At 39.8% G+C, this 26,371-nt stretch overlaps 1 protein-coding gene across 3 annotated transcripts in view; it reads left to right on the top strand.

The window, feature by feature from the left end:
• TBL1X (transducin beta like 1 X-linked) overlaps nt 1-26,371 on the top strand; it is a 182,174-nt gene that overhangs the window by 131,769 nt on the left and 24,034 nt on the right. For all 3 annotated transcript variants that reach the window (XM_015886828.2, XM_015886836.2, XM_015886818.2), the window contains 3 exons: nt 2,582-2,689; nt 21,233-21,378; nt 24,016-24,265. In XM_015886828.2, the coding sequence (XP_015742314.1) occupies nt 2,632-2,689; nt 21,233-21,378; nt 24,016-24,265 (454 nt within the window). In that variant the 5' untranslated portion in view covers nt 2,582-2,631. The remainder of the gene's footprint in view (nt 1-2,581; nt 2,690-21,232; nt 21,379-24,015; nt 24,266-26,371) is intronic.

Raw genomic sequence — 26,371 nt, 5'->3', positions numbered from 1 at the left:
AGAATTCTCTGGGTCAAAGCCAAGGTCTTTGTATGATTCTGGAAGGGTAGAAGCTTTGCAGTTGTGTATCTGATTGTGCACTGGCGTCTCAGAGAGAATAGAAACCTTAAATATATGAGCAGGGATCGTCTGGTTATTTATGGCATGGTAACAGTCTGTATAAAGATATGAGCCGACACATATGTCAAAGTAATTCCTATTGACTGACTTCAGGGAAAATGCACTGTAAATCCAGCTCCTCAGTGTGTTTGGGATTCTGATACGAAGGTAGCTGCTGTGGAGGTTTTTCTGTGACCGTCAAACTGTTTAGTTTGCAGTCAGGCTCATTTTCTCTGGTTTTAACTCATTTAAGAGGAGCCTTCTTTGGAAGAGCAAAACCCAGCACCCCTCCTTTCCCTTTCCTTTCCCAAAACAGTTCTCTGTATGTGGGAAATAGCATATGAATGGCTTGAATTATCAGGATGCATCCAGAAACAGCGTTTGCAGTTGCTTGATTTATTTATTATTTTTTTTTTAATAAAGTTATTTGACCACAAAGTACGTCATTGGTGAAACTGAATTTTTGTACGAGGTTTCAACTTTACCAATTTCCTACCACCAAATACTGAAACCACTATTTTTAAAGTACTTTTAAAAATGTTACGTCGGGTATTTTTTTAAATCCACAGCTATCAAAATTTCTTGCTTTCCTGTTATCACAGGCACGGCAGTGATACGTGTGTATTTTAAATACTCGGGGATGAAAATGGACTTGCCTTTTGCAAGATAAATCTTTCTGATATGGTGATGACTGTGCAGGAAGAGGCATGGTGATTTATTAATTATTCATTATCAAGTATGTCAAGCGATATTTAAAAGCTGCCACCCACCCATCTTCTTGAAGTGCTTTCTCTGCCTGCTATTCATGCCTGTAAGCATATCTTTTGCTACCTGTGGTTGCCTTTCCACTCGCAGAAAGGGTGGGCCTGTCTGTAGCTGAAGGCAATGCCACCTTGATAACTAACCCCCTGCAGCTATGAGTGCTTTCAGTCTCCTGTTTGTGGCAGAGAAATGTAGTAATACAGATAAGGGATTGAGGAGCAGGGGCACCAAACAACTTCCCAGAAAGAAACATGAGGTCAGTGTCAGAGCTGGTTGGGTGCAGCTGGCATTGCCTTACCTCAGAGCCCTAACAGTAGATGAAATTTCCCCAGTTGAGACACTGAAATTTCCGATATTTTCTTCATATTCTCCAAACTATAATAATGAAGACTAGATGGCTTGAGGAATGTGTCTCCCAGCTTACCAAGGTGTGATTTCTTATGAAAAAAACAAACAAACAAACAAACAAACCAGCATCTGAGCCACTGAAGAAATCCAGCAGTCCAGGAGAATTAAAGGCTTAAACAGGGTTCAAAAGACCTCAATTTCTGTAAAAGCAGAGAAGTCTGTTGCAGTCAGAAGAAACCTGCTGGCTGAAATGAGTAGCAGGGAAGACTTGTAGCTGATGAGCACTGCCCACAGTAGCAGGTGTTAATTCAGGCAACGGGAATCGCTGAAGAGGTTCCCAATGAACAAAGAGCTTTCTGCTTGCCAAGAAGAGACATACGGGAAATTGAAACAAAAATCACATGCCTGTGGTGTTTCATTTATAATTTCCAGCCAAGTGTGTAGTGTGCATTTCTGTGTCCAAACCTTTACATCACTCGGTATACGTCTGGTGTGCCTGACAGAGCTGCAAAGGTTGTGTCTGAGGAGCACTTACAGCTTTGGAAACCAAACTTCTTAAAGCAGATTCCCAAACAGAAATGAATCAAGATTTAATGGAAAATGTTCAAAACAAATATATTTATTGCCGCAGTGCATGCCCAAAGTGGTAGTGTAAAACTGTCATCCTAAAGGTTAGGATTGCTTAAGTGAATAACTGAAGTTCAGTTCTTGCTCACTGCTAATCAGCAGAGACATTATAACATTATAAGTTTTTATAATGCCAGGATATTTGTAATCCTTGTTGGCACAAGGTATATTGCATTCTTCCGCCTTGCCTCTCTCTCACGTGCACACCCCTGTAATAAAATTTGTAATTTCATCTTAAATTTAGGCTGGTTCTGTTATATGGGAACTTTATTTACGTCCTCTGCATAGCTTAGTTTTTGTAAGGAAAGAACTTTTCTATTCAGTGGGTGAACTGCTGGACAGAAACCTAGATGACAAATTTGGAGCTGCAGATAGTTACGATTTGGTGTGTGAATACTTGCTTACAATTCTGAAAAGGCAGTACCCTTATAGTAACAAAGAGTGCCCAGAGAACCAGTAATAAAGCCACTGAGGTAACACAGTTAACATTTGCAAAGGCCTTCCAGATTTAAAATGCCCTCTTGGATTCTTGTATATGTTAAGCAATGTTCTTTAATTGTAATAAAAAGTATCGTACATCTTGAGAACTTGATTCACATTATTTAATGGGTGCCTCTCATGGGGATATAACAGCAATAACGATGAGACCTTTAAATACCTTAACGAATCTCACATCTGTTTTGATAACACTTTAATAATAAATCAAAATAAAACAAAGCCTGTTATTTTCTTTCCTTTTGAACAGAGCGTGGATCACACTTCTCATAAACCTCATCATATTGAGGTTGGGCTAAGATGAGCATAACCAGTGACGAAGTGAATTTCTTGGTGTATCGCTATCTTCAGGAATCGGGTAAGTTTCCTGTATTTCATCACAACTCCAAGTCATAGATGAAATGGAAAAAATGGATTTTTACTTGGTGTTGTTTTAAGAATGTTGTGTTGAGTGTTTCAGTTGGACTAAATATTTCTTACACAAACCTGTATTTCTTTGGAACCATGGCCCAAAGCATAATAAAAGTACAGACATCCACACATACAAATTAAACGTTTAAGTTAGGCAAAACAAGGAAATAAATAACATTGTGTTAACAAATGTTTTCTAAGAGTAGTGTCATCAGAGCCAACATCATTTTTGGCAGCGCCAGCACAAAACACATTGATTTTATATTGATTTTCTTAGCTATTTGAAATTGTTCTGTCAGATGCTTATTAAATAAACAGGGATTGTATAAATTAATTTTGTGTTGGCTGTATGTTGATCTCATAAATGGAAAACAGGGTGCAAATGTCTGATGGTTTACAATTTCATTACAGTAATTATATATGTAAAGTGAGCTTTGCAAGTGACATCTCTATTCCTTGTGAGCACGGCTCTGTTTCAGCATCGTTTCCTTGTGGTACTGCAAAGTGCCCATGGTACTCTGTCTTCATTATATGGAATGAAAAAAAAAATGACTTTTAAGAAAGCCTTTTGGAAGGAAAGGTGCATATTCCATCAGGAAAATAATAATAATGAAATGAAACTTTAATGTCTATTTCGTTTTCATAGTCTTGTGTCCACTCTTTACAAGGAGCCGCCATTCTATTTGCAAATATTCTTTTGAAGTAGAGATGATAGGGGAGGTGAAAAACACTAACAGGATTTACAGGCAGTAACCTGTTTAACCTAGTATTGGCCATGTGCTCTGGATTGGTTGTAGGACTGACTGAAACGTTGATGGAATGTTGAACTGAAATGTTGTTGTTTCAAGTGCTAGGAAAAATAAACACTTGTGAGAAATATACAGAAACTGCATGTCCTCATGTCAGAAGACACAAAGCCAACTTTGGAGTAAGCCCTCCAGACTTCAGACATGTCTTCAAATGATGGCCCAAATCTCAGAAAGTAAAAGATAGAGGCTCAGCCTGCTTCTCTTGGTCATTAAAACTAGGGTTCATTAGACAAGGTACTTTGACTTGTTTTTCTCTTTCCAAAGCTATTTCAATCCTCATAGCCCAACACCCCATGCAAGAAATTTCCCCTGAAACTGAAAAAAATGATTAATAATACTTCTTCAGAATGTTGTCTTTAAAAGATTGCTTTGAGATAACAGTGCTGGCCTGTGTTGGCAGCTGTTTTCTCACATTGTATTCTATTCTTGATTACCACAGCTTATCAAAAAAAAGCTGTAGCATGCAATTAGATGGAGGAAAGATAGGGACTAGCAAAACTAAGATAGTGGATACTTCACTGAAAAGTGCTTTTAAGCATTAAAGTGTTGCACAGACACAGTCAGAGCCTAATGAATCCTAAAATTGTTCTACATTGTTATATTTGTATTATAGGAGATTCTACATAGTGGTACATTAATATGGTAACTTTTCCTTTTGATGGGTCAGTAGATGGGTTAGTATTGTGTAATGATTGAGAAAAAGGCTTTATAAAGTCATTCAAGAATGGTGATGTCAGCCAAATGTCAGGAAGAGTTATTGCAGATGACACCTCTCCCACAAGGGAACAATAACTTTTGCCCTTTTAGGGAGAATTTTACATACAAATCTGCAGTTTAATTGCAATTTTTACTGCTCTTAACTTCTTATGTAAAGGGACACATTTTTTTCTTACTTAATTCACTCATACTAAAGACAGACACAGAAATACTGTATTTCCGCTGTTTTTATTGTGTTTTATCCATATAAAAGAGTATAAATTAAGGTTAAGTATATGAAAAAATATTCAAATATGCTTCAAATTGAACATCTTGAAATAGATGCTAGATATTGCTTTAATTGATATGCCTTACAGTTTGCAAGTAATTCTGTTTAGGAAATAAGAGCTATAAGCAATGAAGAATCCACTAATGTATTGGTAGAGCTTCTTGCACTTGTTTTAAATCTTCTTTCATACTCTCATGGTTTTTCAATGCAGACTTTTATATCTTTGTTTTCAGATAGAGTAACAAAAGAGAAATTATTCTGCAGCATCTTGCCTTTCCACCTGGCAATATATGTAGGTCACATTGAAAGTAATGCCTCCTGTGCATCTCCATGGAAACTAGAAAAGCTAAAAAGAGCACAATAACACTATTTGGTAGTGCAAATTCTCAGCTACAAAACATTATCTTTTCAGTATAGCTACTAGCTATGCATTTTGGACAGCAGTGAACAAGAGCCTGCATACCATGCTTATAAAAACCTACACCAGTGGAGGTGATCAACTGTTTCACAGCTGCTGTGGTATTGTGGTTCCTACGAAAATGTTGCCCACAAAGTCCATCTTTCATTGGACCAAACAGATGAAAATTGTAAGTGCCAAATCCAGACTGTGGTAAGGTGTGGTAGGGAAGTCCAGCCAACTGGTCCTTATGATCTTCAAAATGGTATTGCAGGAAAAAGATCATTTTCTTCCCTGGCCTGACTCCAGAATTTCAAGCCTTCAGCTTGGTCAGTATCATGATGCAATGGCTAGACTTGATTTGTCTGGGTTCCAGGAAATCCAGAAGGATCACCCCACTCCTATCCCAGAAGACAGTGCACATCACTCTCCCTGCTGAGGGCTGAGTCTTGAACTTTTTTTTCAATGGGGCATTCACGTCACCACTCCACAGACTACCCATTTGACTCTGGTTTGTAGTGTTGATACCACATCCAGTTACCAGTAATGATACAATCTAGGAAACTGTCACTCTCAGCCTCATATTGGTTCAATAAGTCCTGAGAAACCTGTAATGCAGTGTTCTTTCTGTTCCTGTGTGAGCAGTCGTGGGCTCTACCTGACACAAACTTTGCAATATTCGAACACTGCCACCATTGTCTCCAGTATATTGAAGCCGATATGCAAATCTATACAAGTTCCATGGTCATAATCCACCAATTTGCATGACTGTATTGTGGCTTGTCTTTCACATCATCATTGCAACTGCCCATCACCTCACCATGCTCACATCCACTATTCAGTCTCCATAAATGTTCAGCAAGTGTGAATGACTGGCAACAGCTGCCATTCTTTCTGCATGGACACACCTTTGCTTCATCTGCACTTCTGTCAGACACCATTTTGTCAGGCTGCCCCTCTGCTGCCATCTGTTGCGTGACAACAAAATGTAATGGGATATTGGCGAGAAGATTCAATCTCTGCTGCCATACCACCAATGTCTGATGTCGTAGGCCAGTGTAATAAAATAAGAGGCATTAATTTTGGAGCAGCTGTCATAAGTGCCATGAGATGAGACAGCAAATGAAGGATATTCTGAATCAATAATCTTCAGAAGTAATAAGAATGCATAGGGCTAATATTTAAATATAATTTAAGCTCAAACCCTTACTGTTAAAAGAGTTTGCCAAAAACAAGTTTATTAGATAAATTATGTTTACATTAGCTGAACCTCAAACCTCAAAAATTATATTAAGCATAGCCATAAAAGTAGCTTACAGGATCATAAAAATGTTCAGTTTTCCTCTTTTGTTATCTGTTCTTTAATCTCATCCTGTAAAATTTCTAGGCTTTCTCATAAGATATGGGCAGATCATGGGAGGAAGAGAGAAATGACAAAAAGAAATACATATATGGCAGAAAAATAGTGTAAAAAGCAAAATGTACCTATAATATTTCAGGTATTTTTCAGCTGGAAGGCACGGAAGCACTTGAGATTGTTTGAAGCATTATCATTGCAAGAATACTGATGAGAGCTCTCAGTACTTCATTATGAAAATGCTTTCAGGTCATTCTGATAGAAATTCATCCCATCTCAAATTGAAGTTAGAAGTGAAACTCAGTAATTATATTTTGCTTCTTAATTCTGTGTCAGACTACAAAACCTGCACAGGAGAGTATTAATAGAGTTGAACTCCATTATTGTTGCTCTTTAACAAATCTTGGTGTACTAAGAGGAGTTCCAGAGAACTGGAAAGAACAAATGTTGTGCCAGAGTTTTTAAAGGTTAAACAAGATGATCCAGGTAACTGTAGGTCAAGTCAAATCATTGGAAAGCTGAAACTAGATACCTCCAACAAAAAATGAAGAGATGACAGCATGCATAATAGCAGCCAGCAAGTTTGTGTGAATAACAGATCTTACCAAACAAGCTAGGTGCTAGTTTTTTGCAAGATCACAAAATACAATGAGAAAGATAATTGTGCTGACAATAATATACTCAGACTGCTTTATGGCTTTCTTGTATTCTTGTTGACACACTGTGTTTATAAATAAAACAAAATAACAGTGTGTAAAATCAGTGTAATACGAGGTTATCTAGTGGATTGAAAACTGACTAACAGAAACGTCTTGTAAAGCTATTTGAGATGGGGGATATTTATCTCAAAGGTTGCTTCTCGTGCAAACTCACAGGAATCTGTTCTTGGCATGACACTACTCAATAGCTTTGTTAGTGACCTGGAAGGAAATATAAAATGATCCTTGAGAGCATTTGCAGCTGACGCTGTAGGAATTACAGTGACTGATCATGGGGTTTAAAAGAGGAAAAACACAGCCAGGGTGACTCTGTGCTTCAAGTCCCCTGCTGCTGGAGAAGCGGAGCTGGAGAAGATGGTTGCTCTACTGACAGTGGAGTCACATCCCTTCAATACAAGACAGGACTTGGACTAGTTAAGGCCGCAATTGCACAGCTGTATTAAAATAAATAATAAATGCCTTTTCACATAAGTGTCTCTTTCAGGTCTTGTCTGTGCCAAGAAAAAGAAACGGTACCTCAGGCATATTTTTCATTCAAGGTCTCTCTGTATAGAGAGCATAGGGATTCTACCACTGAGGTGACAGAGTGTTTTCACTTGTGTGGCAGGTAAATGCATGCACCTCTTCTTGAGCTATGAAGGAGCTGAGTGGCTAGTTTCTGTTTCATACCGTTAATTCTTATCCAAAAACCAGATCCTGCAATGTTTGGCTTAGTTCTTTTTTAATGCACACTTTTTGGAGCACAATTTGAAGCAGCCAGATTCTTCAAAGTGCCAAGTACTTCCAGCAGTCAAGAATTCTATTTATTTGAAGGTGTCTTGAGTCAGAGACCACCTCCAGGTGAACGTTGGCCTCAGTTACTGAAGTCAGGCTTAGGTGATATCTGCACTGTGAGCATTCTACCAGCATGGAAGTAAAAGCACGCAAAATGTTCCTGTGGTGGATATATTTATACCCACAAAGTAGATGTGCGGTCAAAAGCAAAACAAGCTATACCAAGGGCACTGCTCTGACATCCAAATGATATAGGTTCAGGTTTGCACCTTTGCAAACTCCTGAGAATTATACTTTTGCCAGCAGCCATCCTTACCACTGGTACAGTCCTGTGGATTGTTTTCAGAAAGAAGGACTGCGATTCTATAAAACCATACTGAATTTAGAATACATTTCCCATTCTGCTTCGTCTGCTCAAAACGGAAGCAGATAGTTACTTGTCTTTCAGAATGAAGGGCAGTAACCAATATGCAGTAACAACCTCGGAGAGGATTGAAGAGAGGGAAATGGCTAAACCAAGACACGTTGAATCATGATGTACCTTTTAATCCAAACTATGCTGCCATCTGTTGTGAGTGACAAATCCTATCATAGATCCAAATGCTACAATTAATTACCTTCCCTACCCAGTCCAGTCTGCCAATTAAATATTAAAGCTTTTCAAATTTAGTATTTTGATGGATTGATCGATTATTTGAACTGTGTTCCTTTTGTACAACTTACATGTATCTTGCACCATCAAATCTTATCAGCTCCCCATCTGTCTGAGGCTTCTACTGCTCTTCTATAGGACATTTATTGTGGTGAATGTCTGGCAATGCCTTGTTAGAGTTAAGATTGCATAAGTTTCCATTTTCACTCATACATTCACTGTTGAGTTTGAATTTTTCCATGTTTTATGACATACACTTGATTAACTTTTCCTCAGTGTACAATCAGTAACATGTCCAAGATAATAAAAATACCTTCTGGATGCTTGTACTAAAAACATGTCAGTAGATTTTTAGCAGCTGAGTTGGGACAATATACCATTATACTTCAGTATTGTCATTTGTTTTCTTCCCAGCCATGTGAATTAAGCTGGTAATGTAGTCGTTTTCCCCTGTAGATTCAGGATGACAGCATTGCATTGATGTTGATTGATTGGTTGATGTTTGACAGAGAAAATAGGTTTTAAGCATAGGCTCAAAGGGCACATAGAAGATGATGTGTTCCTGTGAATCACAGCACAAATTCCTTTTAGAGTTAAAAATGTGTGGGCCCTTCCTGTGTGTCTCACTCTCATTCTGTCTTCTGGAATTAAAGTGACACGGATGTTCTAAAGCTCCTGGGATTTCAGCATTGTGACATTGTCCAGTCACGTATTAATAGCTGGAATAGTGCTACCTTATATTTGTTTCCAATGTCATTTACAGTTTCTTGAAAAGGAACCAAAAAAGTAGAAAGATAATATCATCTTTATGACTCATCCCATCTTTAAACAAAGAAATTTCGTACAAATTGGAAACAAAATACCACAGTTTGCAGAAGTACATTCTCAGAACAGAAATCGAATATTCTGTTCTTTTCCAATTTGTGCTTTATGCAGCAATTCTTACTATGCCTGCGTATGATTTTTCTTCTTTGAAGTCCATATTTTTTCTGTGTGAGGTATATTTTAAATAATTGTTATAGCACAGAGTTCCTGAGTCACAGATGTGAAAAGCGTATGAAAATAATTCAGCTTAAGCATAGCATAAAATATTGGCCTATATAGGTCAGCTAAATTTGCTTCAAAGCTGCTTCTTTTGCATAGGAAGGCTGCTGCTAGGTAGAAGAGGAATATATAGTGCATAGGTTTTGCTTAAATTATTAAAATATACTCTTAGAAGAACAGTTCATGAGAAGAATGAGGCACTTGGTCAATAAAGGCATTTGGGTAATGTGTTACTAAAAAATATCATGTGAAATGTTAGTAGTGTCTGTGAATAATGATTTTTCCTTATTTCTCTCCTGTCTTCTCCTTTCCACTGGTTTGTTTAAATGAGAGTTGAGGCTGCACATTGTTCAGCACTTAACGATATCAGAATAATTAAGGATGGGGGGGACCTTTGGAGGTCACCTCGTCCAAATGCCCTGCTCATACCATGGTCAGCTGGGGCAGGTTGCTCAGGGCTGTGCCTAGTTGGATTTTGAGTAACTGGAATGGGCTGCCCAGGGAGGTGGTGGAGTCACCAACCCTGGAGGTGTTCAAGGAACATTTAGATGATGTGTTGAGGGACATGGCTTAATGGGAACTATTGGTGATGGGTGGATGGTTGGACCGGATGATCTTGTAGGTCTCTTCCAACCTTGATGATTCTGTGCAGAGTCCGTAACCTCCTTGAGCAGCCTGTCCCAGTATTTGGTCACCTTGATATTTGGGGAAAAAAAAAACAAAAACCAAAAAAAAACAGGGAGAAAGCTAGGGATTGTATTTAAATGGCATTTTATGTGTGTTTCAATCTGTGCCCTTTTCCTCTTGTCCTGTCACTGGGCACCACTGAAATCTCGATTCTCTTTGTACCCCTCAGGCATTTATGCACACTGATAAGAAGCCCCCGAGCATACCTGCTGTAGGCTGAGCAGTCCCATCTGCCTCATCCTTTCCTCATACGCAACATGCTCATCTCCACTGGTTATCTTTGTGGCTTTTCGCTGGACTTTTTCCAGTGTTTCTCCAGAACTGGAGCCAGCAATCCATGTGTGTCACACCAGTGCTGAGAGGACAGGGATCACCTCCATCAACCTGCTGACAACACTTTTCACAGCACTGCTCGGGATGCTGTCAGCTTTCTTTGTTGCAAGGGTAATTTCTGGCTCAGGTTCAACTAGCCCAGCCTCCTTCTCAAAGCTGAGAAGCTTCAAAGGTCTCTTGAAGTACCTGTGCATAAAGGTGCTGTCGAACACTATAGTCACTGGAATGCTTTTGAAGCTGCGTACATAGCTATGCTCTAGTGGTAAGGATGGAGACCTTTTGTTTGTGGAAGGAAAAGTATATCCTTGAAATGACACCCTGCCACCCAAAGATAAAGTACATGTTTTAGTGCTGTGCCAGTAACAATCTGTGGCTGTATTATTTTTGTCTGCATGCGTATTGCCACTGACTCTGGGACCACATTTATTCTGCCTGCGATGTGCAGTAGCTGTAGTTAGTAGGCAAAACTCAGCAGCAGTTGTGTGTATTTGCTTAGCTCCTATTTGCCTGGGCACTTCTATGCTAGTACAGCTGGATGCTGGTCAATAAATGATTAAAGAAAAGAATGCAGTTTTGAAGGAAATACATGAAAATTGGTGTTTGAATCCAGCCTTGAAGTTTTTGTGCCTTTATTTTCTTGTTTGAAAATGAAGTTAATTCTACATACAGTAAAAAGGTCATAGTCCTAAAATACATTTAAATCCTCTGGAGAAAGAATTGTGGTAATACAGTAATTAACAGTATTTTGCAGTTATTTTACGTTCGCCTTGTGAATCTGTAGGCAGTTATATATTGGTTGAATATATTCATACATCTAAATGCAGTATGAATGATATCCTGATGGTATTTATTATTCAGGAACAAATGTGAAGGCTGACTGCAGGAATCTTTCACCTTTTCAGTGATACAGTGGTTGGCTTTGGAGCAATACAAAATCCATTTTTAATTGCCTGGGTTTTGATCTGGATCTTGGATCTGATTTGTGGGCATGCAGCTCTATTTAAGCTTATGATACAAATCCAGTCAACTGGAAGTTGGATACAGAGCCAGTGTTGGAGACCTTTCTTGAATTACTTGAGTTACATAAAAGCCACGGTGTTGTTGCAGGAGTGAAATATGCGTTATAGTGGATTTTGGATAGCAGTGCTTGAGAACTCTGACAAAACCAGTTTGGGTTTAAATAAAAGAATTAAAATTCCTATCTAATGAGAAACTGTCTGTTTCCATACATTGCTTGTAATGTAACGTAACATATATAACCTTCCCCTGCAAGATATGAATGCAGTAAAGCAAACTGTGCTTTCAAAAAGGTTCAGACATTTTCACTAAATTGACACTGTTTTTTATTTTATTGCAAAAGATGAAGCTGCTGGGTTAAAGGTAAATGCCTTTAAGTTTAAATATAAACAAATGAGTTACTAAGCTTACAACACTTCTGTATCGTACAGAATGTTCTGTTAACCCACATCCCATTGTGCACTTATTTCATATTACAGCGAATACAGACCAGCAGTATTTGACGACCAAATCCAAATTTCATGATGCAGAGGAAAAAATACTTTAACAGCTACAGAAGTTGTTTTCCCATGCTTGTTTCTGGTGGTATTTACAGGAGAACATAGTGAGATGTATGATGGCCATTTTATGTGTGTTGATGTGCACAAGTTTAAAGTTTTGTTATATATTTTTTTAAAGTTACAAGCACATGGATAAACAATAATTTTGAATGTTTTGTTTGATCAAGCAGTCCCTTTGAAACTTCTTTCTCTGTCTTATTTACCCCTGTTGCGTAATAGTAGCCATATAAATGTCACGTAAGAAAAGCAATACTTTGTGCAGAATTTCCTAAGTTCTTATGAAGGAAAAAAATACACTGAGCATCTTGTTTCTTTGCCTTCTGCAAAACCCTGCTTACTTGGTGTTTCCTTTTAGGTCTGTTGAGAGAACAGTTTAAAAACTTGGCTATTTTCATTTTTCTTTGGCCTGAAAGGTGCTGTGCAGTGCTGGATCTCAGACACTGAGCAAACAGCAATTTGAAGTTATGCAAATAAACCTTTGTAAGTTTATTCCATAGCCCGTATTTCTGTTCTGATCATCTGATGTTCTGATCTTTATAGCTTACATAATTACAGTATCACAGCAGTATAGGGATATTAAGAAAATTGGATACTGGGGGGAAGGAAAATATCTTTAGGTCAAGATGGCTTTGCTTAGTAAAACCAGCAATGCGTTATATATTTGTCTGTGTAGTGCTTTTCCTGATGGTTGGACAGACCCAGTGAAAGAAGCTGTACCTGCAGTGCTGCAGTTTTGCAGTTACACATCACATCTCTATCCAGCACAGCTCTGTTAGAACTCCATTTGTAGTGGCCATCAGCAGAAACCATCCCAGAGCTGAGGTTCCTGAGTGCCCACTGTGTGCCAGCCACAGTGTCTTGATTGATGCTGCTTGCAGTTGTATATTGCAACTGATTAAAAAAGAACATAGCTTACAGAAATAAATGAGAAGTGTGTACGACTGTGAAGGTCTCTTACATTAAAGGGGACTTTACAACGTTGCACAACTCTTTGCATGCTTGATTCCTTGAACAGGGCTGAAAATAAGATCAGAGTGGTGAGGTGCTGGCACAGGCTGCCCAGAGAGGCTGTGGATGCCCCATCCCTGCAGGTGTTCAAGGCCAGGTTGGATGAGGCCCTGGGCAGCCTGGTCTAGTATTAGATCTGGTAGTTGGTGGCCCTGCCAGTGGCAGGGGAGTTGGAACTTGGTGATGATTGAGATCTCTTCCAACCCAAGCCTTTCTATGATAACAGCATCCCATTAATTTAGAAGGATTATTTTTCTTGCAGTTACCTTTCTAAGTTACTTCAAATCTTGCCCATAGTTACATTAAAGTGCCAGATCTGTGTTGACATTTATTTGCAATTGTCAGCCTATTTACACAGAGCAAGTGAAAAAGGGGGATTATTTCAGATCTTGTTTTCAAAAGATTTAAGTTCCTCTTTCCATTGCTCATGTTCTGTTTTCTGCCTGTATCGTATTTCTTTTCTGTTAATTTGCAGCACTCAGAAAGACCTAAACAGTGAGTGCCAAGTATTGCTCATGAAAAGATCATTTCCAAGTAGTATTAATCTTTTCCAGCATATTTTCCTGCATGAAAAGAAAAAGAAAAAAGAAAGAAAGAAAAGAAAGAAAAAACAAAACTGCCAAAAACATTCTTTAATGAAATAATTTTGGGTAGCAGACATTTACTTGGAATTCTTGGCAGAAGGTGAGCAGGTCAGATATCCAAGAAAAAAAAAGGGGGGGTGTAACGTTTAATATTCGTGAATAATGGCTTCTACAAAACTTGGGGTAACCAGGCACGTTATAATTTTAGCAGCTGACATAAGCCATGGTTAGGGATAATTTCTTTGTGAAGAACGTGTAATACGGGGCACATTTCCTAGGGCTCTGGAAGTAATTTTAATGGCTCCGCAATCCTAATGTTGAAACAAATGTACAGGCCCTATTGTTCAGCTTGATTTTTCTAAAAATATATTTCAACTGCAGTTCTTACTTTAAATTGCTAATGTGTGTCCTTGTTAAGCCCTTTGTGTAATTGCAAAGGTAAGTCTTCAAAAATAAGCAGACTGCCAAAACTAGAGAGGCACTCTAGGTTGTATTACTGTGAAAGCTCTGCTAGGAGAAGAATCTCAGGCTGCTGCGAATAATAAACAAGATGTGGTTCAGGATTTTTACCTGCCTATTTTTCAGCTGTTTTTAGGATGTTATCAGTGGCTCTAGGCACCAAATGTTACTAACTGCAAGAAAACGTATTGTGGAGTGTCCCTTCTGTAAAAGCTATGCATACGTACACAAGGGTTCTACGAGCATATTTTTTGTGTCTGTGGTGGCTTCACACAGATGGGCAGCTAAACTCCACTGGAAGCACTCTCTCCCTTCCCAGAAAGGAAGAGGGGGAGAAAATATGATGAAAAAGGGCTCATGGGTTGAGATAAGGACAGGGAGATTGCTCACCAATTACTGTCACAGGCAAAACAGACTCAGCATAGGAAGATTAATTGTGACGTATTGCCTGTTACTAACGGACTAGAGCAGTGGGAGCTACGAGCAAACTAAACCACCTTCTCTCCATCCACTTTACTCTCCCTCTGCAGCTCTGGTAGCAAAGGGCCCCTTTGGAACAGTTGCAGCTCTGATATGGGGCACTGGTGGGCTCCGCTCATGGAATTCACACTGCAGCCTTCATGCTTACCAAACCTTGCCATGTAAGCCCAATACAGTGTCTGTATAATTACATTTAGACAGAAATGTAAGAAGAAATTGTGTGGATTCATGCGTTCGTCTGATCGTAATTCACACTCAGTGTATCACAGTAGAAAGGAAATTCCTCCATTGCAAAATGGCAGCTGCAGTCAAGTGTAGCAAAGAACATCATTAGGTTCTCTTGAGCAATGGTCTAGAAATGGTTTAAGTTACTTCAGGAGCTCAGCTAGCATGTGTTATGTTCAGGATCAAGAAAATAAAGTTGTTCCAAGTCAAATTGTTTGCTTGTGGTTTTCAGCCAGAAGTTCTGTTCTTGCATGAACCTTCATGGACTCAGGGATATGTTTTCTTTGCTTCCCCATATTAACAAATCTAGACCTTCAAAAGCCTTAATTTCATTGTTTTGTTCATACATTACTATTTGGAGGATATTATTTTGTTAGTAGCTCTGTTTCACTTTTCTTTAGTGGAATTTCTTTAAACTGCAGTGGTGTGGTTCTGATTTATTTCAGGTCACCACATTGCTCCATTCTTCCTTTCTTGCCTTCCAGCTCAGATGGCATTCCCAAGACCCAGATGTCAAATGTTGGATGATCTTTTTCCACTGTTTGCATCTGGTTTCTTTGGCAAGCTCAGCAAGCATTGGAGTTACTTGGGTTTGGTGTGATGGTCCGGCTGCCAATGGGACTGTGTGGACATCCTCTCCTTCTATGTGCAATATACTTTTAAGTCATTATGCTGTGGAATGCTTCTGCTCGATGTGTCTGAATCTCCCGGGAGTTTTGCACTTATGCCCATTTATGGCGATAGAACTGACTTTCTTAACCCCATTCATGGCCATCTTGCTTTCCCTGCAGCCTGTACAGCTGCAGTCAGCTCTTAGATGTGTCCCATCCTTGCATGTATTTTACATCAGTAGAAGTATGAGCACTAATGCCAGTCACAGGAATACCTTATGAAAACAAGCACTCGTGCCATCAGAAGAATGAGATTGCCAGTGAATCGCATTATAGCAGTTGCAAAACCAGAAGTTACCAAGCCAGAAGTTTTAATCATTGGTACAACCTTCCTTATTTTTGTACCCTGTACCTGCCAAATACTTTATAAGAGAACAGTGTGTTACATCAAGATAAGAATTGGAAGACATAATATTTGGAAATTCCATAAAGGAAGACAACACAGTATTAGAGAAATCAATGAAATATGATGTGCTGATTATTTAACAGTGCACCTGGAGGTAGCTAAATTATTACGGAAAAAGGAGTTGACATCCATCTCTTAAGGTGATAACATCATTAATTTAGTGACTTCGGGAAAATGAACCTGGAGTCACTACATTTTGAAAACCTGTCTGGACTGCCTGAAGGAAAGAAATAGGAAAAGTCATTAAAGGAAATGGCACAGATCTCCATATGAGATCTCACTATTTTCCTGGACTGAAGACCACACTGGGCATGAGTTATTAAAAGATTTGTAAGAATGGGTTATTGCTTCTACTCGGTTCCTCGTAGAGATGTCTGAGATGTGCGTCACAGACAGTTTGATGTTCGTAATTATTTATTCTCTGTTTCGTTCTGTGGTAACAAATGTTTCACGTAGTATGAAGAATCACATAGTATGAATAATTAAACTGAATAATTTGCAAACAACTTAGAGACAGAATGTGTTTAAAAAAATTGAACAGTATATTAAGTAAACTTACTAGGATAAATTAAAAAAATAGTTCATAAACAGAAGACTTCTGTGGTACTCAGTAGACGGCTTAGCTGTTGCTACTCATTCCTGAGTAACTGGCTAAGACAGAAGTGTGTCAAAAGACGTTGCATCCACAGACCCTTCTTTGTCAGTCTGCTCACCTGCACAAACGTAACAGTAGGTGCCATAGTAATTGCACTTTAAGTTTAAACAAGACTGCTCTTTACAGCGATAAGGGAATCTGAAAATGAAGGGAGCACTTAGGGAATGTCAGTCAAATAGATCTGTGATTGCTAGATCAAGTAGCGCAGGGAATACTCAGCAGCACCCCATTTGTGTGCTTAAAAGAAGGAATGCTTAACTCAGGCCAGGTGAGGCATGTCTCCAGGGGAGACAGGGCTACAGGGCTTTCTTTGGGCTGCATGGCATCCCAGCTATCTCTGTTTCCTATGCCTGCATTTGCCAGTCATTGCAGCTGTGAGCCAAGCATATTGCAAACAGCTAAGGTTGCGTAGCTTGCAGATCAATCAGTGTGCAAAGAACAGCATTATGTTCATTAAACAAAAAATCAGTGGCAAATACTGTCTGTCAGGGAGGCCATTTTTAACTGAAAAAGGAGCAGCCAAGGGGAAAAAAAAAAAAACCAAAAACAGAAACCTCTATTATTTCTATTTTTGCAGTTGCAGCAAAATCTGTCAGTGAAATTTTGCAAAACAGCCCTACATATGCATTTTTGGCGCTGCCTAGGGGAACAATTCCCAAAGGACTGTGTAGTACTGTTGATGGTGTATACAGGCACCTCGATGTGGGAAGAGATGCAGCGCAGTACCAGGATCCTTTATCACTGTCAGTATAAATGCAAGTGAATCTCTAAATGATGAGTTTCGCTCACTTTTCAAGTCAAAAACACTTGCATAGCAATTTTTGTTAGGTAAGATTCATTTCACTTTTTTTTCTCTGCATTCATTATGCATTTTCATACATCATTCAATGCTTGTATGCTCTGCAAAATTTTTCCTGCTATCCCAGAGATAGATACTGCCTTTCCAGGTGATCATACGAAGTCCTGCAGTTAATCCACTGTTCATTTGTTGTTTTTTTTTCATGTATGATTCTACTTTTACACACTGTAGATAGTTGGATGGCTTGTGTTTTCCCATCTTTTCTCTAGGTTGAGGTGGGAAACACCTGGCAGCCATTCTCTCAAGGCTGCTGAAAGATGCCATTTGGGGCACTAGTCATGTCACTGCACAAGTGACTGTCCTGCTCAGTGGTGCAAAACCAGTTCCAGCATGTGGCCACGGTCTCTCCTTGTGGCCTTTCGTGTCTGTCTACGCAGCCTTAAAAGCTCTGAGTCACATAGCATGCATCCTCAAAGGTTTTGTTACAGTAAGACACCACTTACTGGTGTTATTTGGGTATAAATTAATGTCTTATAGAGAGTGATTACTACAATCACTGGGCTGACAGAATTTAAAGAAGTGATGCATATGGACACAGATTTGCAAAGCACTTCTTTCATTTCACTGCTACTGCAGCATTTTGAGTTTTGGTCTGCCAGAATGGCATACCATCCCGGTCACATCCTTCCCTAAAACTGCCATTTGCAGAGCACGTTCTCCCGCTGTTCTCCCTCCCTGACTGCCTTGACAGCCTGCACAGTCATTGAGGGGGTGGTGTGCTGGCTTCCTGGCTTTGCGCTGCCTCATGTGGTTTCATGAACTTCAGAAGGAGGGCCAAGTTAACATTTGTAACACAAGTGTTTAAATAGCTAGCATTTAAAAGAAACTTGCCTTTGTTTAGTAAAGATCACCTTTTTATGTGACTGAACTATAAAGAGCTGCAACATAGCTATATAATTCCATGTACTCACAGAGCCCTAAAGAGAACTGATGACATCTGTTAACTATAAAAGCAAAGCTCTAATGATATTTCAGTGTTACCAAAAACCTGACGTGGGTACAGCTTCATTCAGAATTTTCTTCACTGTGTGTGCAACCTTTAAAGTCAGTGTACTTCCATATGTTATGTAAATCCTATAGTAATGTTTAAGAAATCATGAGATGACTAGCTATAGCTTGGTTGGGTGGTTGTTGCTTTGTTTTTCTTTTAAATACTGTTGTACATCAGGATTTTTTTCCAAGAGGGCTGAGGAACACAGTGTCCAGCAGCACCCACTTAAGTAGTTTCACTCTTGATTTTCATTATTTGGAACTTACCAGCTACGATTTGGGAACATCTGTCTCAGCTGCTGGAGATCCATGAGTGAGATTTCTATTCAGTGACAGCATATCCGGGAGTTTTTTGTTTGGTCATCTCAGGGGTGCTTTGGTAATAGTTACTTGTCATGGAGAGGAACAGTCAAATGAAAGGATTCATTTCAGTAACACGGCTGTGTTTTGTGCTGAGAGGTTCCTTTTCTCACCCGCAGTCAGGTGAGAGGTCTTGCACTTCAAGGACTTGGCAGCTCAGTACTGGCCAGAGAGGTTACTTGTATGCCATGTTAACCTGTCTGCTGGCAACAATAGGACTTGAAATGAAATGTGACAGCAGTCAGCAAAAAGGTCTGCAGGATACCATATGCAGTAATGAAGTCGTAGTTAAAATTAAGGCTGCTGTAGATCCACAGTAAGTCTTCCGTTTTTTTCCATATTCTATGGATGTTAATCGTTGGCCATTTTTATTCTGTCTGCCCTCTGATCGAATCAGAGACCGCTTTACAAAGTCTTGAGCTGCCAGCTCACAAACAAGCTGCTGTCTCTTTTAGTAGGGAACTTCAGTGCTTCTGGACAACAGTTCAATTATCTGCGTCTGACGCATTTTTAAGTAGATTGGCTGATTAATCTGTCATGCTTTTTAAAGTCCACTGCTTTTCAAGAATGTGTTATTACTGTTGTTTAATTTAAATCCACATAAATATACACTTAGTGGGACCTGATTAATCGCATGCCCTATATTTATATGTACATAGAGATTTCAGTGTTCAGAGATCAAACCCCAGGTCTCTCTGACTCAAGCTGTGTGTGCTGAGTGTTTGACTTCCTCCTGATCATGGTACCCAGCAATGTGCTTGGCTGTTCTGCAAAACAAATAGCAAGGCAAAGACACTGCCCTGCAGATCTATTTTGGATACAGCAGCTCGTAAACTAGACCAGGATATAAAGAGTGAGACAGGGTGAAGGGGGACCAGGGATTAGATAAATGATTCTGCTGATTTTCAGGTGTTATTTTCTCTATGCTTTGTTTTCATGCTTGTGGTTACACGTAATAATTCTTCTGGGTTGACCTGACACTTTTTAGAAGGTGTCTTAAACACTCCTAAAAATGAAGGTGTACGAAGGAAGGGAAGTGTGATAGGGAAAGGAAAGGATAGAGGCTGGAGGAGAAGAAAAGCAGTGGCAAAATGAAGTGTGCAGGGGAAGAGAATCACAGAGAAATGCATACCTTGGTTTTCAAGTGTGGGAGGCATTCTGTTTCTAAGCTTGTTTTTGCTATCTGTCTATGACAGTAATTGAGCTGGTTGCAGTCTTGAAAACAGTTTGAGAAAGGGAAAGAAAGTAGTGCTGTGGAGCGAGCCCAAAATCCTGTCCGCCAGCCCACACACAATCGGACATTGCAATGACAGAGGGGAAATCCCTTAACGGACAAAACTATAAATGAAACCACTGTTGACAAGGGGAAGAGACAAAGCTATATTTAACGGAAGTATTTTCATTTGAGAACTGCTTTCTTTTTTCTTCTTTTTTTTTTCTTTTTCCTCTTGTCTGGTCAGCGGAGACTGCTGGGATTCTTCCTGTTTGAGACAGCGCATGGGTGGTTTCCCCAAGGCTTTTAATGTTAGATTAATGCTCTGGAGACAGTGTGGTGATAAATGGGTTCCTACAGTTATATCTACATCCTGTGCTCCCCTTCCCCCACCACTGTCTGGGCTGTGGGTCTGCAGCCTCTAGGCCAGATAGAAGAGCCCAGCAGCCCTCCCAGCCACTCGGCTGCAGAGCCTCAGTATTCATCCACAAAAACACTTCAATTTACAGCGTCGCGACCAGTTATTTCTAGGACAGTGACAAACATGGAATGGCAAAGAGAAAGAAAATGAAATGGTGAAGAGAAAAGCATTGGGCTGAAGGGAGGGCCGTCGAATTGGCTCATCATCCGCTGTGTGACAGATCCCAATTAATTACTTTTGCTGCTGCTGTTCACTTTCAGAAGATAGGTTTGCAGGAGCGGCCATTCTGTTGATTCATGCTTAATGGCAGTGCTCTGCGTGTCATATTACACTCAGCAATAAATGTGGATTTTAAACTTCTCCCTTGCATAAGCACACGGCTCCCCTGTGTGAGCTGCGCCCGTGCCCTGGTGTTGTGTGGTGCTGGCGGGGGTGTAAGTGCTCAGCTTCAGGAAGCACTGACACAAGAACGTAGACAAGAAAATAAAGACCTGAGTTATTTTTATTGTCAGCTGAACGTGCCCTAGTGGTGACTCATATTCTTCATGTTTGTGTTTTTGTTTTCAGCTGGCCCATTCCCATAATAACTCTCCTGTGTGTGCATACGTGTTTCAGAGTGATGCTTGCTGCCCATGAGATGTACAGGGCTGTGCACAAACGGCTGCGGGGCCATTGGCACAGCTCTCCTTAGCCTCTGCAGCAGCCTTCCCCCAGTTATGCTGCAGTGTCTTTTGCATCTTGAAGCAGAATTATTTTTAGACCATGAAGGTGTATCTGGCTGGTGCATTTAGATTTCATGTCATGTCTTCCTTTTCCTGCTCTCAGGTTTCTCCCACTCGGCCTTCACGTTTGGTATCGAGAGCCACATCAGTCAGTCCAACATCAACGGAACACTAGTGCCACCTGCTGCACTCATCTCCATCCTCCAGAAAGGGCTCCAGTATGTGGAGGCTGAGATCAGCATCAACGAAGTAAGTAATCCCACCACCTCTCTCACACCCCTCCTGGGCACTGCCAGCCACCATGCTGGAGCTCACCACAGAATGCATCTCAAAAACACCAGCCATCCGTCCTTACCTTGCGTTGATGCAGTTTCCTTTTGTTGCTCACCCTGTTTTGCCCCACCCAGAAGGCAGCCAGGGAGCCCTGTGGTACACATTTTACTTTTGGCTGTGGCGCTGAAGCCACCTCTTTGGCTTATGAGGGTTTTACAGTATTTCCACTACCCACGGCAACAGAGTGGGTGCAGAGATTCCTGCAGCAAACAAGATGGTGGGTCTGTGTTTACAGTGTTGTGCTTTTAAGGTAACAGCAGAGTTTGACAGGAAAAGTTTGCAGCGTAGGTTAAAACTTCAGTCTGTGCTGTCCATTAGAACCTGGTGCTTCTGTTTGCAGGAGAGTTTGGAGAGATTCTTCTGATTTCAGTGGCTTTGGCTCAGATCATATGGAGGCTGAGCACCATCCCATCACAGATATGCCAAAACAAGTGTGTGTAAATTCTCATCCTGGCTGGGTCAGTGGTTGTCTGTGTGCATTGTGCGAGCAGCCACAAAGTGTCTCTGTTCTCACTGAGCTGCAAGGGGAAACAAAGAGGGCATGTAGGAAAAGCCAGTGTTTCTGCCCTGCCAACCTTAAAGGCGCAATACTTCAAGGGGGAGTGGAGCATGACGGATGAGCAAGTGCTGCATTACAAAATATTTACCACAGATAGCTGTATTTGTCAGAGATCTGTATTAATATTAATGCGTAAAAAGCTATTGCTTTTTCCTCTATAGCTGAATGTCATATGTGAACAACGTGGGTGAGAACAAAGGAATATAAAATAGAGAAAAGGCTGTGTTCGTACTGTATGGTTTGGAAATCCATTTGGTTTTATCTTTAACAGTCTGTATGGTTTTCTTTTTATGACCCAGTACCATGCTTAAGAGTTGTATATGTGTTTTTTAATTGGGGCAGTGACATTTGACATTCATGCCAAGCTGCACTTTGATGCAGTTGTAATAACAAACCAATGTGAGGAATCTCTCTCAATTTGCTGCTACTTAACATTTGGCCTTGTGCCTCATACTAGAGCTACACAGTTAGAAATATTCACCATGAACAGCACCTATAAATTCAGGTTGTGTGAAAGGTGTAAGGTCCTATTCCTGTGAATCCAGCTTCAGAATTAATTTCTTGTGAGAGAGTAATCTAAAAATATGTGTGTTGTCTCTGCTGTGATTTGTTTTGCTCTCCAAGTGGTTCAGTTCTGCTTGATTATATAGCTAGAAGTACTGTGCTGCAAAACAAAAGCCGCTCTTCTTCAAGTCTGTGTGCCAGCAGTGGCTACAGATATACCGTGTGAATTACTTCAAAGTGATGAGTAATCACTAGTTTATAAATTAGTGTGTATAAAATTGAAGTATTGTTTTTGATTTGTGTAAAGACAGTCATGAAAATATCCCAGTGAGCATTTTTATAGTTAAAAATGTAGGATGCCAAAATCCATTGGCAAACGTTTGTTTTTCATGTTGTAGCAAGGACTTGAGCCAGGATTCAAATAAATGTCTACAGAGACATTTACATCAAAAAATGTTGAGGAGAAAGAGGTATTATATGTGTCTTTTCTAATGACTCTTTCCTCTGTTTTCTTCTCCATGAGGAAACAAATATGTAATACTTTAATAAGGTAATTGTAAGGTATAATACAAAGGACAGTCCAACAGAAGCAGACTTGAAAGCCAGGCTGTTATTTTTCATTACCAGCTATTGGTATCTTTTGAAAATGATAGTTTCCCAACTGCTTCATCTGTCCATATCCAAAACTTATCACTTATTCCTAAAACCCAAATCTTTAATTGTTGTGTGTTATTTATTTCAAAGAATTAAATGGAGTTTGCAGAAGATCGGTAAAGTGCCTCTATATAGAGCCATCTAAAACCTTTCTAAAACCTGTATTTAAGGTAATAGGAAAGCGAAAGTGAAGCAGAGCTAAGTAGATAAAGCAGTTGTTGACCCGAGTCTGTATTAAGTCTTAAAAAATAGCCCTTGAAAGTTAACTCAATTGCTTGTTAAACCTGAAGCCTAATTTACAGAAATCAAAATGAAATCTGTAACTATTGTTAATGAAACTAGAGGAAAAAAGGGAAAATAGTGGTGAAGCAGTCCTGTATAATCAGCTACAACCGGTGCTGCTGGGCTGATGAATGGATGAATGTGGTATAAAGAAACAGTGAATTTGCATATACATCTTATTTTGTCTGAGGTTCATTATTCATCTACTGCTTCCATTCATATGCTTCTGCAAGTGCAGGAACACAAACCATTCAACCCAAGTCTGTTTGGCTCAGTCATGACTTTAGCCATTATCCTTTTCTTTTCAAACTGCTAAATAAAGTAAACTTTCTGTCATAATTCAGACAATATATTTTCACAACATCATATTTTCGAGTCTTTACTGTAAAGAGTTTAGCTGCCTGATTCTTCTGTAAATTTTGAACAAATGATACTTTCACTAAACAATATCCTCACACAACCCAGTTTTGTTTCTTTATAACGTTGCCTCTTAGCCAGCCTCAGTGCTGAAGATCCTGAGCTTGCAATTTTACTTTGGCTCATTTTCTTTGCAGGATGGTACAGTATTTGATGGCAGGCCAATAGAGTCACTGTCTCTGATAGACGCAGTGATGCCTGATGTTGTACAGACCCGGCAGCAAGCATTCAGAGAGAAACTAGCTCAGCAACAAGCCAGTGCAGCAGCAGCAGCAGCAGCAACGGCAGCAACAGCGGGAACAACGACGACTGCTGTTTCCCAGCAGAACACACCAAAGAACGGAGAAGCCACTGTGAATGGAGAGGAGAATGGGGCACATGCAATAAGTAAGCCAACCTGTGCAGCTGCTTTCCACTGCTGGAGTAGATTAGATTTTGAATGATCCTCATGTGCTTTGTTGGTGTCTGTAAGATGGTAAAACTGAGGGGGATAATTTCAAGAGGATAGGGTAATTCTAGAAAGGTTTCTGACTAGACACTACATTTTCTCTCACAATACCATGTTTTACCGATTCTGTCTTAGAATGCAAAAACTTCAAATTGCAAGATCTTCAGAACTGCAAGATGAACCCAGTGTCATGAAATGGAGCTGTATGCAATTTCCTTGGAGCAGACTATCTGTAGATTTCACTAATATTATCGGCCTTACAGGTGCTTTAATACATATGATGAAAGTTCAGAGAAGCTGCAGCTGCAGTTGATCATTTTGGCTAAGCTGAGGGGATGTGGGTTGAGAAGCTGGGACCTGGAGGCCAAATCTGTATAATTAAAGCACAACCAGAGCACAGCACTGAGCACTAACTACGTGCCTTACTGCTATGGTCCTTGGCGCAGTTTGGCCTATCCATTCCTGTACAAAATGGTCAGGTGCTGGATAGAAATTTGTATGAGCCAGAAACCATTCCTAGCAGTTTGGAAGCAGTGAATTTGTTTTGAAGGCACAGAGGAGAGAATTCCTTGCTTTTTTACTTAAAACTACATTCTTAGTCACACGAGCAAGTATCAATGTGAAGGTCTTACCTCCTGTAGACTGTGGGAACAGTCAGTCCCTAAGAGCTCCAAATTCACCTTTATTTACTGATTACAGAGAGAGACTGAGCTCATGGCTTATACATCTAAAGATAGGTGCATATTCCTGTGAGCGTAACTAAATCTTGATGGCTGCACTAGCACTGTTGAGCGGATGTGATTAATGGTTTTGGTTTCTGTGTGCAAACCATATTAGGGCATTGGCTAACATCTGAAATGAAACCTCAATACATTATGTATTTCAAAAGAAATTCTAGAGGAACATGCATGGCAGGTTTTGTAGGAAATCCCAAGAGCTCTTTGTTTTGGACAAGAAACAGGTCAGGACTGTTGTCATGCAACAGATTTTCTTTGTTCTGCAGCATAGATGCCTTTATCAGTCTCTGTCTTCTCTTTGACTTGAATAGAGTCCTCTCTGGGTCAGTGAGAAAAATGCTTTCAAACCAGATTTTTCTTCAGGGAATTCCAGTTAGACAGAATGGTTTCTCCCGGTAATACTGAGATGATTTAAAATACATTTTTCTTATGAGAAAGGGATGTCAAAAGTTCTAAAAAATTCCAAACTGTTACCTGTTTTTAGGTCTGTGAGAAATGTTAATATTTTACTTCCAACTGATCCTTTGTTTTGAAGTTGAACTTATTTCATATATGAAGTGGTACGAACAGAAATGAAAGCACTTGCAAATTTATCTACCGCTGACTTTTTGTTGTTGTTGTTGACTCTTTCGTTCTGATCATTGGTAAAAAGTTTTGGAGAATATCCTTCCATCTCAGTAAACAATTCTGAAAGTAGAAAACCAAATATCAGGTCATCACAAATGCAGAACTTCTCAGGCTTACTTCCTCTGATCTGAAGAAACATGCATGCTATTGTGTTAAAAATAAGAGCCTTTCACATCAGTTCAGATGTGTGACTACTCTATAAAGCTCAATCTCTCAGATCCGTCATCATATTATTAAAAGTAATAGTTCTTACAGTGGTTTTTAATAGAAGTAGTTTCGTGAATGTTTGTGAGTATTGAGGTAGAAAAGTCATGTATGGCCTAATCTCATCCAATATCTGCATGGAGCAGGATTCAAGAAGATAACTTTGGTGTTGTCCGCTGAAATTTCAAAGCGTGAACAGGACTAAGAACCTGCAAGGCAGATAGGCTAACAGAGGCATGGCAGTAGGAGGACAGGAGGTCTTCTAGGAGTACCTGGCCAGCTGGCACACTTCATTGGCAGCTGTTCTTGCGCCAGTTCATCATCCTGAGCAAAGAGGTGAGGTCTGCAATTTAAGGAGAAGGAGAGTTTAGGGAGAAGCTGCTGACAAATACAGAGACAGATGGCTCTTTGTGCACCTCCCTTGCTCTGGGAGGACTATAACCTTTCTGTTGGAATCATTCAGAGGATATCAGCAAG

Source organism: Coturnix japonica, chromosome 1, assembly GCF_001577835.2.
Source record: "Coturnix japonica isolate 7356 chromosome 1, Coturnix japonica 2.1, whole genome shotgun sequence".
Classification (NCBI taxonomy): domain Eukaryota; kingdom Metazoa; phylum Chordata; class Aves; order Galliformes; family Phasianidae; genus Coturnix; species Coturnix japonica.
This window is presented reverse-complemented; position numbering and strand designations above follow the sequence as displayed.